This window comes from Drosophila busckii, chromosome X (genome assembly GCF_011750605.1).
Source record: "Drosophila busckii strain San Diego stock center, stock number 13000-0081.31 chromosome X, ASM1175060v1, whole genome shotgun sequence".
Taxonomy (NCBI): Eukaryota; Metazoa; Arthropoda; class Insecta; order Diptera; family Drosophilidae; genus Drosophila; species Drosophila busckii.
The window spans coordinates 17,324,227-17,341,716 of record NC_046608.1 but is presented as its reverse complement, the minus strand read 5'-3'; the positions used below and the strand labels follow the sequence as shown (position 1 = coordinate 17,341,716).

At 38.2% G+C, this 17,490-nt stretch overlaps 1 protein-coding gene across 1 annotated transcript; it reads left to right on the top strand.

Moving 5' to 3' along the window:
- Nucleotides 1–15,546: 15,546 nt before the first annotated feature.
- LOC108605972 (putative odorant receptor 92a) lies at nucleotides 15,547–16,928 on the top strand. Its single transcript, XM_017995794.1, has 3 exons — nucleotides 15,547–16,358; nucleotides 16,445–16,643; nucleotides 16,704–16,928. The coding sequence occupies exons 1-3, from the start codon at nucleotides 15,547–15,549 to the stop codon at nucleotides 16,914–16,916; spliced, it is 1,224 nt and encodes a 407-aa protein (XP_017851283.1). The 3' UTR covers nucleotides 16,917–16,928.
- Nucleotides 16,929–17,490: the final 562 nt, after the last annotated feature.

Sequence of the window (17,490 nt, the reverse complement as noted above, 5' to 3'; positions counted from 1 at the left end):
CCAATACACAGACAAACACACATGCATACATAAGTAAATCGCTTGGCATTGTAAGCGTATAAACAATAAGATGTTCATGTTGTTGTTTTTTCTTTCGTTCAACTTCTGCCTCTACACTTTGGTAGCTCAAAGAGCATTCAAAGTGGCCAACTTGCTATCATTAATACTTTTGTTAGTAGCACTTCTTGTATTTTTAGCTGCTGCGTGCTACGTGTTCGTAAGCTCGTTTGGCTTACCACTCGAAACTCGAAACTCGCACTCGCAGTCGCACTCGCACAGTGGTGCGAAGCCAGCCAAGCTAATTTCTCTGAAATTCGATATAGTTACAAACTAATAATTATGCGTATAATTAATTTAGAATTTTACTAATAATATTTAGAATACCAATTGACAGTTGATTAGTTTTCGCTTTCCAGTTTAGCGCTAATTAACTTTGTTGCACAAATGCAACCAACAATTAAATACTTGGCCACATATTGTGCCTAATTGGGCAACTTGATTGCAAGTTATTATTTTTGCCCTTTTAGTGAAACAATAAAAAGAAACTAGCAACACCAAAAGTTAGCAACGCGTTAGTTGTTTATTATTATTAGTATGCGTGCTAAGTAAGAGAAAACTAGCAAATGCTCAAGTACGTTTAAGTGGGTGGTTTAAACCGTTATTTGTGCTCGATTGCCAACAATTAAATTGAGTTGCTTGCAACACAATGTGGCAAATTCGAGTGCAATTTGAATGGCTGCGCATTTTTTGGCTCATTGTTTTTAATTTATTTTTGTCAATCTATGTAAATTATTATTGTGCCTTATTTATGCTGCGGCATGCAACCGACAGACAGACGCATATGCAACATCATGGGCGCTAAGTTGCGCAATAACAACGCATTAGAATAATGCAAAGAATGCAAATGCCAAAAATTCAAACACACACACACACACAGCTACAATTTGCAGCAGCAGACCACAAGCAGCGGCCATTGTTGCAGGTCAATCAATTTTAGACGCCATAAAAACAATAACAATTTCGAAACAACAACAATATGCAAAAGTTTGATTTATCTAATCTGCTGTTGTTTGAAAGAATTGATACATAAATGTGTAGGAATTGCACGAGTGTTAAATATTATGCATATATCTATATCTAACTGTACATAGGCATAATTCAGCGACGCAGCGACGACAGCAACGAGGCGACCATAACAAAATGCGCTTATTGGCTTAGAAAAAACACACACACACACGCACATGTGTGTGTGTGCATTGATATTTTGCAAAATATGTAGCTGCGCTTATTACGCAGCAACAGTGGCATGCAACATGCATTTTTTTTTGCTTTTTTTACTGCTCATCTTTTCGGGGCATAATCCCACAGCAAGGCAACTGAAATCAATCTGAGCATAAATAGTCTGCATTACGCTGCGCTGCATGTTGCAAAAATCCGTTGCAAGGTAATGCAAATCCATTTTTTTCGAAATGAATCTTAAAGCTTAAAGTTGCCACATGCAACAGACTAATGCATTTGGCGCCAGCACAGTTTCTAAGCCTTATTACTTAATAAAATTGATAAATAAATGAAAGCAGCATTTGCATTCTGGCTTAAAAAGTAATTTGTCAACCTCAATTTTATAAACAATTTGGACAATTTGGAGCAAGTACAGCAGGTGCTAAGACAAAAGAAAAACACACACACACACACACACACAAATTTATGCCTGCCCCATGTGTGTAATCGGAGTAGCTCTAGAAAAAAAAAAGCAGTAGACGTAAAAAAAAAATTCGCTGGCTCTAAAATCAAAGCAAAATTGCTGGCAACAGTTGCAGAAAATCCAAAAAACAGCTGCACAAATAATTTAATAATATTTAGCTTAGTGCTTAAACAGCAGCGGGAATTTAATTTCCTAGTCATGAAAACTAACTGGCTATCAAACAGTCCAATTGTTTATTATCTCTCCTCTCTCTCTCTCACTCTTTGCAACGCTTAATGCAGACACTTGAGGTAATTACAATAATTAATATATGACTAATTGACGCGTGATACTTGAAACCATTTAACGCTTCAATTTGTTTATGTTTTGCTTGCATCAGCAAAAATACAGCAATGCTAAAAAGATGCGTAGGTGTTCAACATATATATAAATAAATAAAAATATTGCTGATATAGGATTCTTAATAAATACTGAAAAATTGCTCAACGCTGCACAAATCATGAAGGTTAAACCAGACATGTTTTGATGTATTTGCTTTTATTGAATTAATGAGGTAGCTGCTGCTTTAACTTTAAATATTGCCGTCGGCGAAAATCTAGAAATTCAATAGAACCAACTTAGCTTTTGATTACAATTTTGAAAGTCATATATGCTACATAGGTGATATTATTTATTATAATAAATACATCAATTAGCAAATAACGTATACATTTGTTTGAACAATTACCTGTTACTGTTTGAAATTAGCTGCGGGCCACTGTTGTTAACTAAATGCTGTTTGCATTTTTTCAATTTACGATGCCTTTGCCGTTTTTTGTGGATTTCATATTTGCCCGCAGTTAGCAACACACACACACACACACACAAGCGCGTATGTGTGTGAGACATTTTGGCATTGAAACATTTAGATTTTGACGTTCCAATTATAGCCAAATAATTAGTTTTAGCGTTGAACCGTCAGCTTAAGGAATTTAAGCCGAATTTGTCTAAAAAGTGAATTCATTCAACTTCATGCATGTTGCATAATATAAAAACATAAGAGCAGATTAAGTATGAAAATCTAGAATTTTGTATTTAATTTAACTGACACTTAATTTGTTGAATTTCAGAAGAAATGAAACAAATTAAAACCGATATCAACTAAATAAAATGGATTAAAGCAATTCAGATAAAACAGTTAGACAAAAGACAAAGCATGCCAAAGAGTTTAAACCACACTGCATTTTTATATAAAACATATGTACACACATACAAATGTATAAAGCACCTGGTTATCTGTTTGTTTGCATTGTTGGCAGCTGAAATGCCCCACTGTAGATATTTCCATGGAATGCGTGTGAATAATCAAGTCATAAAATACTGAACTACACTGTGCGATTCAAAAGCAAAATATAAACTTTTCATCACACAGCACATATAATTTTATAATGAATGAATAACAAAATACTGAAGTTTTAGGTTTCTACAGCAAAAATAAGCAGACAAGGTGTTGAATTCAATTCTGTTTTTTTGTTGATCACATTACGCTAGACGTCTAAGTAATTAGAACTAAACTATTAATATTACAGTTACCTAATCAATGCTGTTTCATTGTACAAGTCTTGAGTAAATTTGATCAACTTTTTGGGTCAAATTTGTGTGATAGGCAAAGTAAATTAAAACTACACTTGCGCCTATTTGTTTTGGCATTTGTCTGCTACTATTTTCTAGCTACTACTATTTGATCAGCGCTCAACATGTGTTTTACGCTATCTAAAATGAAATGCAGTTTGTTTATAATTTAACGCTCTTAACTTTCGCTGCTATTTGCACTCATTTTGTTTGTTGCCTAATTTTTAAGTACGCTAAGATATTGTAAAAAGTTCTCACGGACTGCAGCAAAACAAAATTAAAAATTAGAAGTAAAAGCAACGTATGCATAAATAGCGGGTTTTGTTTTTTTTTTTTTTTTTCTTGTAGGGTGCAGGGTGCAGTGTGTTGCGGGTTTGTAAAATAAGAACGGTTTGGGCACTTACCCGCGTAACATGAGCAGCTGTCCATGCTGAGCAGCAGAAGCAGCGCTGCCGCTGGCAGCAGCAGTCGAAGTCGCAGTCGCATTTTGAGCACAGTTATTGTTGTTGGTTTTCGGTTTATACAACGCAGCGACGGCACCAACGATCGTCGCTGCTCTGCCTGCATTTGTTGTTGCTTCTAAGGTTTTGTTTTAATTTGTTTTTGATAAATTATGTCGCGATACTCGGTGGTGTTGGCAATTGTCTATTGTAGTGTCGATTTAAGTTTCGTTTTTGTTTTTTGTTTTCTATGTATTTAAGCTATTTGCTTGTTAGGCATATTCGTTGCCATTTGGACGCCAACATTTTGTGACTGTAGAAAAAGAAAAAGCAAAACAAACAAAGATTGGCGTGAGAAATAATAAGATCAAGCGAAACGCGCGCATATAAGAAAATGTAAGAAGAGCGGCGGCGAAGAACAAAACGAAAAATAATGTTAAGCAAATGCTAACGTCATTTTAAGCGCTCATTGCGCTTTGTGCTGCTATTCACACAGACAACAGACGCACACAAGCACACCTGCTACAGGTAGAGCGCTGGGAGCAAGCAAGAGAACGCGAGCAGCCAAAGAGAGCCGCTGAGAAAGAGCGAACATGCGATCGCTGCGGCCCAAAAACAAAATACACAACAAGCGTTTACCAAGCCACAAGCCCAGCAACAAATTTAATAGTAATGCTGCTTCTTCTTCTTCTTCTTCTTCTTCTCTTTGCTCGCTTGCTTTATGTTGTTGTCTTTTAGTTCAACCTTTTTTTTCTTTTGAGCTCTTGCTCGCTTTGATACTGGTTACCAGAACTCGTTTTTCAATGCAATTCTCTTTTCTTCTTAACTTTGCTTGCTCCCACACACACACACACAGACAATCGCTTTATTCACACACAAAAACACAGGCAAATTAAACAAATTCAATCATAATTAGTTGTAAATAAATATCGGCATTATTATTCAAATGTTTGCTTCAGTATTTTACTGTTTCTTTGCCCCATATTCATATTTATTTGCAGCTGCATTTTTCATTCTCTGATAAATTCACTCACACAAACATAAAAAAATCAACAAAAATATAATGAAAGATCATTGCGCGAAGCGTGTTTTTGCTTTCTGTTGTTTCTTTACCAGCTTCACTTTGGTTCGAACACAAAACGCGACGGCGGCACAACTAACAACGACGATGCGAAACACACGTCCGACACTAATCGCAACCGAAACGAAAATGAATGCGAGTAACCAACAGCTAGCGATGTACAAAAAAACATCGCACAGTGCTGTGCAAAAACATCGTGCGTCGATGTTTCTTACACGATGTTTTTCGTGCATTTGGCAGAAGTGTAGGTCGGCAAGTTGAACTGCTGCTTGTGACGCGACGGCTGCTGCCGCTTGTGACGTCACGGCGGCGCGTCTGAGTAAATAAGCTTAAGTAAAATAATAAAGACAAGTTTTTTCGGCCGCTAGTTGCTGGCATTAACACACAAATAAATGAACATAAATGCATACTTGTTAGTTAATAATTGTTATACATAATGTTTAAGTAAATACAAAATGCATTGCGAACTGTATTTGTAAATAATGTTAATCTGTTTATATAAGCAAGCATTAAATATTTTGAAATGTTGAGCGCCAACTGGAATGATCATTACGCCATAGCGAGCAACAAAACTAGCACGTATCATCCAGCACCATCGTGTTGCGCAAGTGCAAGCGAGAAAAACATAGTGATCGCTCAAACTCAACTCAATTGTAGCTTACAACGCGCGCCAAATTCAAATTGTCAACTGTAAATGAGCAATGGAAGTAAAACAGCGCACTTAAATAAAAATATACAGCTTACGCAATTATGTATTTTTATTGAAGTAAGCTGCCATGACAGTATGTTTGTTAAGAATGCGTGATGTACTTATACCAATTTACATATGCAAATATGCATGTAAATGTGCGAAAAAACAATAAGCAGTGTTTTTTTTTTGCATATGTACATAGCAAAGTGGCCTTTAAAATTACTGTCCCATCTACATAAATATTAAACACATATTCTTCATACTTACATACAATGAATATATAAATATGTACATATATATATATATATATGTGTGTGAATAAGAGTGTATGGATATGAATGCGCCAGGGGTCAGGTCAACTTTGTCGCCTGCCAATTAAAACTTTTTAATGCGCTACGGCTGCTACAAAACACACACACACACACATACAACGAAACGCGCCAGCAGTAACTTTATTAATGCAATTTCAGTTAATTAACAGCAACAATTACACGTATGTATGTTTATACATATACATACATACATATGTAGAACAAACAGCAGAAGCCAGAATTTCAAAGTTTAAGAAGCATTGCGTTTTGATCAACGCAGTGCCAAAAAAAATAAAAATAACTATTTTTAATAACATAGAAATGCACTTTCAGTTCACACTTGCTGAGTGCTAACTGTTAATATGGCATTCGCTTGAGTTTGCGCGCAACACCCCAGCACCCCCAAAGCGACTGTTGCAGGACTGATTTGTTATGATGTGGCCGCCTACGCAACATTTTGTTGCGAGTTCGTTTTTTGTAGCAAGCGCTCAACAAGTTGCTGCCACTGAGTTTAGCCAAGCATATGAAAAATACAAGTGCATGCGTGCGTGTGTGTGTGTGTGTGAGCAAAAAGTATTGCCTACATTACTGATGAAAGCTTAACACGCAGCAAATTTGCATCTTGTGAAGGCTAAATGATGCTCTAAGCTGTATTTTGGGTTTTCGTTTTTTTAGCTGGCCACAAGCAGTGTCAAAATATTCATAGACGCTCACTCTCTCTCTCTCTCTTTGAACTTTTGGCAGATGCAATCAGCAAGCGGTAAAGCACTAACTACATTTTACTAATGAAAATTTTGCGCTGTCTATGTGTGTGTTGCATCATTTGAATGCTGGATATATATGTCTATCATCAAGAACTGTGCTCCAGCACCCCAATAAGTGGTTGCCAGCGGCTACTGGGGTAAAAACCTGTGTTTCGCTCTCTCTCTCTCTCTCTCTCTCTCGCTCATTCTGTGTTTCGCATAACTTGGCTATGAAATTGGTACAAAATGTGCTCTAAGCATTATGGTCGAACACACCAGCAGCAGCAGCAGCAACCATGATTTTTATCGTATTTTCATATGCACAAAATTCTAGCATGGGAATGTGGGAAAAATAAATCTGAAACCAAGTTGAGCGATTAGCGCAATGTGGTTATCTAGCTGACGCGCCAATCTGTTGCTACAGCTACACACTCGCAATTTATTACTGATAGCGTATAAATAGAAATTATAGCACATGCTATAGCCAGCTAGTTGAAGAGCCATTGCAAAATAAGTCAAAAGCTTTCACACTTGATGCGTGTGCTGTGGCTTTGGTAAGGGTATATCCAAATATTAAGCGAAGATTTGTTTGGCAACATTTGCTTTAACTCAATAATCGCCAAACAGTTTCAAAAACTGAAAAGTGCTGAGCACAGAACTGAAAACAATTCGTTTCTATTTAAAAAAGCAAGTGTATAATAATTTTAAACGCTAAGCTCAAGTGTATTTAAGCACTTAATTGGCAAAGCATTCAGTTTTTGTATATATAAAAGATGAGAGTGTATATTGGACAAGACAACATTGGTGCCAATAAAGCAAAAGCGCAGACTTTTCGCTTTCGCTCTCTCTCTCTCTCTCTCTCTCTGTGTCTTTCGTCGAAAAACGGCAGCTGTCAAATTTATTTGTGCGTGAAAATGCATTGACAACAAACAGGACAGTAGCAGTATCGAATGGTCAGATGGCTGCTGCTCCCGCTCCCGCTCCCGCTCCGCTGTGAAGTGTAGAGCAACAAGTGGTCGACAGCTTGACACTGTCATAGTCGAAATATCTATGGATATATACACAGCTACAATTGACATGATGTCATGAGGCGAAGAGATACAGCCAGTCATCAATACGATTTGTGCAAACTTTCTTCTTTTTTATTCTCCTGCCACGTTGTAGCATTGGGGCAGCCCCTCCTCCTTTATTTTACGCGTATTGTCAGCCATGAAAAACTCAACAGCCATTTGGCAGTGCAACGAGCATAGCGTAAAAACAATTCAATACCCTGTGTTGGTTTTTCCAAAAAAAGGTTTGCCAACTGATTAAAAATTTGTAAATCGAGAGCAACATTTTAAGCATAAATTATATTTTAAGCAGCAACACACTTTTTTAGTTTGTATTTTGCTCACTGCAATTTATTAAATAGTTAAACTATATGCCCCTTTAACTTTTCTATAAGCAGGGTACATATGTAGGTAAATCTAGGCTAGGTAAATTGGCAACTGTTTACCAGCTGCTGCTGCCTGAGAGCACATCCAGCTAATCGAATTTAAATAGCAGGCCAAATGAAGCGCAATTGACCAAAAATGCAATTGCGCTTTTTGTAGTTTTCGTGTTTATGTCGAATTGTCACAGTCATTGCAATTGCATTAACTCGTTTTTGTTGGCAACACTGCACTGACTACCGTCGACATGGACACCTATTTAACCACACAACTGACCTTCGGGCGATAAATCTGCATAGCTGGGCATATTGTCAATGCGAATAATAAAATTATAGCTAGCTATTGAAACTAACAAGATTAAGCATTAAACAAATGCAGAATTGAACAAGCAAAGCTTATAAATTGTTAAAAACTTCATTGGAAATTAACTAAGAAAAATATTAGTTGATTATATAAATAGCAAATCATCAGCTACGTATAGCTTAAATTTTTTTTAAATATTTTTTTTTAAAAATGGAACATGCAGTTGTGAAAATGTAACACGGAGAAGAAGGCGTGGCATACCCCATAAAGTATATATATGCTTGATCAGCAAGACAAACTGAGTTAACGTCTGTATGAGCGACAGTTTCTCAGCAACTAAAAGAGCTAGACCAACCAAATTTGGTATGTAACTGCTTCCAAGCCCAGAACATATTTTGCGTTTATTTTACTTTATTTAATTTGCTCACCCTCCCCCGCAAATGAAAAAAACTAAAGTTACACGCACAATATTAAGCAATTCAAAAATATGCAAAAATCTGCAATAAATTACAAATACGCTTTGGCATGTTTTTGACTGATTTCGAAAATTTCAGAACGAACGCATACATAACTTAGGAATTATTTACATTTCAATTTGCAATATAGTCAGCGGGTTGCGCCATACGAACGTCGCTGCTAACGCAGGCGGCGGCGTCGCTGCTAACGCTACAGCGAAAACGAGCATTGGCTGTTTGTGTTGTGTGTGTGTGAATTGAATACTTAGTTTGAATATATTTCAATATAATTACATGCAGCAAAGAGAGCAGAATGGCAGGTAGAGTGGCTAGTATATAGTAAATCATAAGTAGGCGTTGCTTATATTCATTGTATATAACAAACAATATGCAGCTTATGCATGAATTCATGGTAACTAAATAAGGTCTTGGCCACGCCCAGCTGCTGCCTAAACTTAAACATAAAGCAGCAGGCAGCCAATCAATTGATAGATCAATGACTGCATTAGAATCAAAGTACGTCTATACACCACCCAATCCCCCCCACACACACACACTATGCTGTCAGTGTTAGTAACAAGCATTTTCATTTGTAATTAAAATTAATATGCCATAGCATAAATAAAAAAATGCTATCACTAATTTTGAATTGTTATTTAGTTGCATTTATTTATTTAATGAATTGCTTTTGTTGTTAAAACTTTATTGCGCTTTAAGTTGCGCCAACTTTTTGTTGATGCTAATCCATATTGTAAAGTTTGCTTTGTTGCATGCAGCGACGCTTATTGCTGACGACAAGCCAAGTAAGCGACAGCTAGAGCGACAGAGTGAGCGAAGGCAGCGGCAGAGTTAGGAGTCCCTGTTGTTGTCTGTTGCGTTAGCTGCAATGCGACAAGTTAGCTCGACTGAGAGCGCAGCACACAGTCCATCACATCAACTGGTGTCCAATTAGTTATGGATAGGTAAAAATGGCGATGCACGCCATCATAAATCAGAGCACAAATCCTATACACACACACACACACACACAGAGAGACACAGCAACAGTCTGGGGAGAACTTTACCGCAGCACAAGAGTCGAGGCAACAAAGCCGTAGACTGCCGGGCTGGCTAGTTGGTGAGTTGGCAGCTGGTGTCATTGTAAACGTCAATTATGTTTCGCTTGCTGTTAAACAAAAGCTTGAGCAGCTGTATATATGAGATTAAGCTAGGCTGACATTAATTAGCATAATCTACAATATACATGTGTGTGCCACACCCACAATTACTGCAAGTAACAAGTAAACTCTAAGGCAGCTTTCAATTAAGTTCGAACTTAAGTTCGCTTCGCACTACGCCGCGAGGCCCTTAGAACTTTATAATGATGCAACTTTAGTCTAATAAACATGATTTTTAATCAACTTGCCAGCAATAATTTGTGCGTATTGCTTAAGCAGCTTAGCAAAGCCCAAAGACTGAAGCGTCCGTGGTCAACAACAATGTGTCTAGTTTAGTTAGCATTGCTCTGACTTTGAGCAGCTAATGCACTAAGCTAATTTGTGAGTAACTCATATAAAGCTACAACGCTGACAAGCTGCACACAAATCGCTTAGCTTGGTTTCTGACATTTTGGAAGTGTGCTGTCGTCCAGCATAAAGCGCTAAGTTCGTTCGCTCACTCGCTCTCTCAGTGTGTGTTGGGCTGAGCGTGTGGCCAAGCAATTTCACACGCATACAATTCCATATGCAAATGGAGCAGCTGCAACTGCAGCTTATCTCTGGCAACACAAAAGTGCAACCACACACATGTGCACACAGGTGCAATGAAAATGTTTGCAAATCAAAAGGCAAGCCGAGTAGCTGTCGCTTCACTCACGCTCGCTAAGCTTACGGCTGTCCCAAGCCCCCCCAACTGTTTGAACAGCAAGGAGCGGAGTGAAGCGGGGTGGGCTGGGCACTGTAGCTAGTGGTAGCGGCGTTAGTGCTGTACACAATAGTTAAACGTATTCATTTCAAGCGTTTTATGCATTGTTCGCTTTTGTTTTAACAGCCTCTCATGCTCTTCGCTCATGCTCGTCCGTCCGTCCGTCCGTCCGTCCGTCCAGCTGACACACTTTTTTTTGCTGGCCAGCCCCCACTACGCTCTCACTTGCTGTGCTGTGCTGTGTGTGTTTTTTGCGCCACTCCTTTCCCACTTAGCTGCCGCCGCTGCATGCCACATGCCTTCTTGGCTGCTTGGCGTGCCAGCATTGCTGACAGTAAATGCTGAAAATTGAGTGCAACTTGTCGTAACTTTATTTCAAATATATGCGGAAGGACTAACCAGACAATGCACAACACACACACACACACGCATGCAGGCATGCTGCTATGTATTATGCGCCTCAAAGTATACTGCGAATTGTTGCGGCGACGCGCATTCAACATGCAAGCGCCTCAACAAGGCGACAACAGTTTCAGCTTGCCAAAACTACTTAAACCAGATATTATAAATATAATTAAGAAAAAAAAAAATGGTTAAGCTAAAGCAAAGTCGCTGTTATTTGTTAATTGGCATATTAAACGCCAAAGCTAAAGCAAAGTTTGAACAGAATGCGGCTCCAAATCAAACCGCATGCAAGTCTTAATGCTCATCAGTCCAGCTGCATACAAACAAAACCAGCAGCACAGCACACACATAACTAAGGCACACGTTTTTGTTAGCGCTCGAACTCGATCGCTCTGCGCTTTGAATTGAAAGCTACGCATTGGAACAATGTGCCCCTGGCTGGGTGGTTTTTGTTTTTCAGGCTTCGTGCTGTGCAAAAATCACCTGCATCCAATCACAATTGTGTGCAAAGCATTGAGGCTACATGCTAACGAGCATGTTTGCATTGTATAGTTCAATTAAATAACATTTTGTTGGTTGAACTTAACTGCAGTGTGTGCTGCACAAAAGTATGCTATACATTTATGCTATACAGTTAAGAAATTATAGACTGTGTATATAATTTTTTAATTAACTTACCATAAGTACGCTTTAGCTAAATTGCATTCCATTAAATTTATGCTGAAATTATGTAATTTGTTTATTTAGTGCTGGTTACTATAACTATTTATTTTAAAACTAACTAGCAGCAACAAACTTTTGTCGCCTGTACAATGAGCAACGCTTGCTGCTGCTTATTTGTCTGTGTGTGTGTGTGTGTGTGTGTGTGTGTGTTGTGCTTAAGTGTTTTGCAACAAAGTTTTTCTTTGCTTTTTGTCTGAGAGCTGCCGACGCCGCCGCCGCCATTACGAGCAGCTGCTATGCCCAATACGCTGCCGATTCGGCCAGGATGACGACTCTTGGCATTGCGGTAGATATTTTATGAATATGTCAATGTTAAGCCAGCAAGAAAACGTTGTTGTCTATATATAATACTTGTAACTTAGCTAGACCTTAACGCCGCTGCTCATAAATTAAGCTCTAAAGACTTAAATTCAAAATGTAATAAGCACCAAAATAGTTTGCAACTAGTGCTTAGAGCATTGCACAATATAATTTGAAATTCCCAGCAACTTGGTGACTTACGTTATTACATTATTTTTTTTAATACCTATCATTGAACATAATATGAGCTGCTGTCGTTGTGTCATTCTCAGAACTGAAAGTGAATGCAACTTTGTGCTGGACATTATAACAAGCAGCAAAAGCGAAAAGTAGCGGGTAGTAGTTAGTATATAATATGAGCAACTCGTGGCCAGGACATAATTAAGTTAGCATGAATTCATAAATAAGTTGCTTTAAACTTTGATTGGGCCGTTGCATATACTAGTATTAGTATATATAGTATTAGTATATACTAGTATTAGTAATAAATGCATGTTAACTAAATAAAGTTTTGGCCACGCCCAGCAGCTGCTGGGTAAACTTAAAGTTAAAGCCAATCAATTGGCTATCAATGACTGCTGCACACTACATTAGAATCAACGTATGCCACCCACCCACACACACACACACACACACACACACACACTCTGCTGCTAGCCAAGTGCATCGCCATTGTTAGTAACAATATATTGCAAGCATTTTCTACGAACTTGGCCCACACTGCAAACAAAAACAAAGCGACAACTGACATTTAATAACTTGTATATGGCTAAAATTCTATTGCTGCCCACGCTTGTTATTCTCGCAGTGTATTTATTGAGCTGTGTTCACTGCTGCTGGCCATGGGTGTTGCCCATTGTATAGTTTGGCTGCTGGCGTTAAGTATCAATAACCAACCAGCAGCAGACTGAACTCATATATATATAACATAAGTATATAGTATAGTATATAGGTATATAAGCAGCTCAATACATACATGCAACGTATATGGCCAGATCAGCTTTTTGATTTCATTAGCCAATTCCTTTAGTTTGTATATAGGCTTCATAACTGAAGTATTACGTTGCATTAAACGATTTTTGCTACGCTTTGTTAGCAGCAGCTTTTGCTTTACTTTTTGCTTGCTACTTTGGCTGCAGGCGCATTGAAGGACCCACAACATGTGCTGCTCGCCTTTGTTAATTGACTGCGGCTCCAAGTGGCTCCAAGTCATGAGCTGCAGGCACTTTGCCTGCCTCAAAAATAAAATGAGCGCTTCTTTTGAGTTTGCATAGCTTTGTCTCTAGCTAAGCAATTTGAATTTGAATATAGTTATGCCAATCCACACACACACACACACACAGAGCAGCAAAAATAAAATATTTTCAAAGCAAATATTTGCATCGATTGCGGCATGCTCTGCAAATATTTGTAAAAACCAATAGAATGTGCAAACATATAGCAAAAAAAAAAAAAATGTCTTTAATCTATGTGCAAAAATGTTTTGCCTAAATTCATGGCCCACAGGATCAAGGCACATACATAAGCCTTAGAGCAGTTTGCTCGGCTTACTGCAGTGCAGAAAAAATTTGGCAGCATTAGCTGCCCCCACCCCAACGTATTTAGCAAAAAAAAAAAAAAAAAATTGAGTTTTCGTTTGCATTGTGCATTTTTTTGTTGTGCTTAGCTTTTAACATTGAGTGATGGACAGTATTGAAGCAATGCTGCCAGCTAATTTGCAGCGCCTTAAAGTTTAAACAGCAGCTTCAATTATTTAAGCGCATCAAATCAATTGGAATGCAATTGAAAAAAGGGCAGCAATTTTTTTTAACAAGTCTTGCTATGAACATTTTTTATGCGTGAAATGCTTTTACAAATAGCGCTAAAAGGATCAAATTATAAAACAACAACAACAACAAAACTCAGTCAGCTGTCAACTGTGAAAAACTGAAAACTGAACGCTTTAGGGTTGACAGCATGATAAATGCATTTAATAGTTGTAATTAAAATTAATACCAGCGCACACACATAAATTTTAAAATTGCATAGCCATTGATCAATATAAGCGTTGCAAAAAAATAAAAAGCAATGCGCATTTGTCAAAATGTTTATGCCAATTAAACTAAGTTGGCAAAAATGTTGTGTGCATATGAATTAAGTAACTACAGTAAGTGCTAAATATAACTGACAGCACTCGCAATAGAAATTAAAATGTTTGCTAACACATTTTAACAATTACAATTTAGAAAGTTGTAAATTTTAAATTCCTGCTAAGTGCAGACACATAGAACTGCATCAATTATAATGATGATTAAGTGAATCAAGCTAGCTCAATGCATTGATATATTGCCCAAATTTATGCTATATTGGAGCTGCATATGGACTCGCTTATTGGCTTACAATTGCCTTTGCTTAATCGGTTTACAAGTCCTTTGGGCAGCGCTCGATCGCTGCTGCTGCGTTTTGTGGGGCTCTGGAAAGCGAAGAGAGCGCACAATGGCCATTTGCACCGTATGCGTGTGAATGGGATTTTGCTTTGGCTGCAGGCATACTGGCTTTAGTCTTAGCAAACGTCAACTGAATCGAACACAAATCTATGCAAAGCATTGCAAACTACTTGCTAATTAGCATGTTGGCATTGAATGCAATGCGAAACTACAAGCTGAGCAATAAATTATAATTCAATTTAAGCTGCTTAAAAATAGCAACAAATTTCTATTTTGAAAAGTAAGCAGCGCAAATAGCTTCAAATTATAAACAGTATAAATATATAAAGCGCAAATATGTGCAAACACTTTCTACAGAATTAAACGCCAGCTTAGAGTTTCAAGCGAAATCTAAAGATTTAGCAAAGATTTTATTTTGCAATTGAAGCTTGAAGCTTGAATGATTTTTTGCAGCTGCTTGTCCATCAATCACAACACACAGTCCTTCGTCCTGTGTCCTTCGTTGCCGCCGCATGCCTTATAAATAATTTAAGCTGCTTTTTGGTCAAACTTTTCAAATATTTATGCAACAATAAATGGCCTACAGTGATAAGCGCTGCTGCTTGAAAACAAAAGAAGAGCTAAAAACAATATCAAAGCAGCAGCAAAGTATTCAGATTCCAAAATATATATTTATGTTTTGACAAATTTCAATGCCCGAGGACGCGGCTGTTTCAAGTTTGTTGTCTAGCACAAAAAAAAAAACTAAAATTTGAGTTTGTGAATTAAATGCATAAAATTTTTAGCAGCCTGCACACGTTGCCAGCTGTCCATATAATTGCTTAATTAAAGTAACAAAAGTAACACTTGCCTGGGGGCCGAGCATTATTATGAGTTGAGCTGCAACTGCTGACTTTTCCCTCATAACAATTTAATGCGCTTTTATTTCGCACCTGGGCCAAAAACACAGCAAAGGCAACAGATATATAAAGCTTAGCTGCGCTGGCTAAAAATATTAAATTGTTTTATAACCAGCGCCGTGTCATGTTGTTCAGCAAGAAATCCAAAGTGAAGCAGGAGCTGTTCAGCTTTGAGGATCTAACGCGTTTTCCAATGGTTTTCTACAAGACCATTGGTGAGGATTTGTATTCGGAGCGGGATAAGAATCTAGTGCGTCGCTATTTGTTGCGCCTGTATTTGATATTGGGTTTCCTCAACTTCAATGCCTATGTGGTGGGGGAGATTGCGTACTTTATAGTGCACATAACCTCGACGACCACGCTGCTGGAGGCGACTGCAGTGGCGCCCTGCATTGGCTTTAGCTTCATGGCCGACTTTAAGCAATTCGGGCTGACCGTAAATCGTCGCAAGTTGGTCAATTTGCTGGATCAGCTCAAGGAGATCTTTCCGATGAGCAGGGAACAGCAGCAGGCATATCAGGTGGCCTACTATGATAAGCATATGAATCGCGTTATGTGGCTATTCACCATTCTATGCATGACATATACATCATCGTTTAGCTTTTATCCCGCCATCAAATCGACCATTAAATATTACTTTATGGGCTCGGAAATATTCGAGCGTAATTATGGTTTTCATATACTATTTCCCTACGATGCGGAAACGGACATAACGGTCTACTGGATTTCGTATTGGGGTCTAGCACATTGTGCCTACGTCGCTGGTGTGTCCTACGTCTGCGTCGATCTGCTGCTCATCACAACCATCACACAGTTAACCATGCACTTCAACTATATGGCCGATACCCTAGCCGCTTACAATGGAGATGAGCACAGCGTGGCTGAGAACCTAAAATTCGCACAGGACTTTGTTGTTTATCATACGCGCTGCTTGGAGTAAGTTGCGCCTTTTCAAGGCTTCAAAGCTAACCTAAAGCTCTCTCTCTCTCTCTCTCGTCTCGTCTCGTCTTGTCTTGTTGCAGACTCAGCGAGGAGATCAACAATATCTTTAGCTTCACCATACTTTGGAACTTTATAGCCGCTTCGCTGGTTATTTGCTTTGCTGGCTTTCAAATCACCGCTTCGAATGTTGAGGACATTGTGCTCTATTTTATCTTCTTCTCAGCCTCGCTGGTGCAGGTGTTTGTTGTTTGCTATTACGGCGATGAAATTATATCATCGGCAAGTATTCAAACTAACAATGCGAATGAATAATTGACAATTGGCATTTTGTCTTTGCAGAGCTCACGCATTGGCAGCTCGACGTTCAATCACAATTGGCTGTCCTGCGATTCGAAATATAAGCACATTATGCGTTTTATTAATATGCGAGCTCAGAAGCCCGCCTCAATAAGACCGCCCACATTTCCGCCCATATCGTTTAATACCTTTATGAAAGTCATAAGCATGTCTTATCAGTTTTTCGCACTGCTGCGCACAACTTACTATGGCTAAAATTCTAATGAAGCAAAGCATTAAATTAAGGCTCAGAGCAATTGCAATTAAAACTATTTGCGTAAAATATTTACATTTTTTCAAAAGGCTTGGCTGACAATTTAAAATAAATTTTTATTTACTCACAGCGTAATGTGGTAGCAAATTGTTGACATGGGCAGTTGCACAAATAAATGTATGCAAGAGCGAGAGAAAGAGAAAGACAGAGAGAGAGAATGTTAATTTGCAAGCTTTTGATAACGACAATAAATGACAAGCAAAACAGTTTACAAAATGGCTGATACCAAGCAGATTTAACGGCTTTATAATTGGCTATAAATTTGTGGAACTAGAGCTAAATTGCTCGAGCCACTGACACAAACGTAATTTGCTTTTATATTGTTAAAGGCATTTTACTCAAGTGTCTGCATATTTAGCAAATAACAATTTTGTGCTTGTTGCATTAATATTTATACGCACTGTAGCTGCAGTTGCAGTTGCAGTTGCAGCCACTGCTGGTCATGATGGCTTGTTAGTTGCACTTACAGCTGCTGCTGCTGCTGCTGCTGCTGCTGCTCCTGTTGTATTTTTTAAT

What these genes read in the sequence shown, in the direction of transcription:
- LOC108605972 (XM_017995794.1), top strand. Translation starts at nt 15,547, where the DNA reads ATGTTGTTCAGCAAGAAATCCAAAGTGAAGCAGGAGCTGTTCAGCTTT. An exon ending in TATCATACGCGCTGCTTGGA is followed by an intron (nt 16,359 to 16,444) that starts GTAAGTTGCGCC and finishes GTCTTGTTGCAG; the next exon opens with ACTCAGCGAGGAGATCAACA. An exon ending in GCGATGAAATTATATCATCG is followed by an intron (nt 16,644 to 16,703) that starts GCAAGTATTCAA and finishes TTGTCTTTGCAG; the next exon opens with AGCTCACGCATTGGCAGCTC.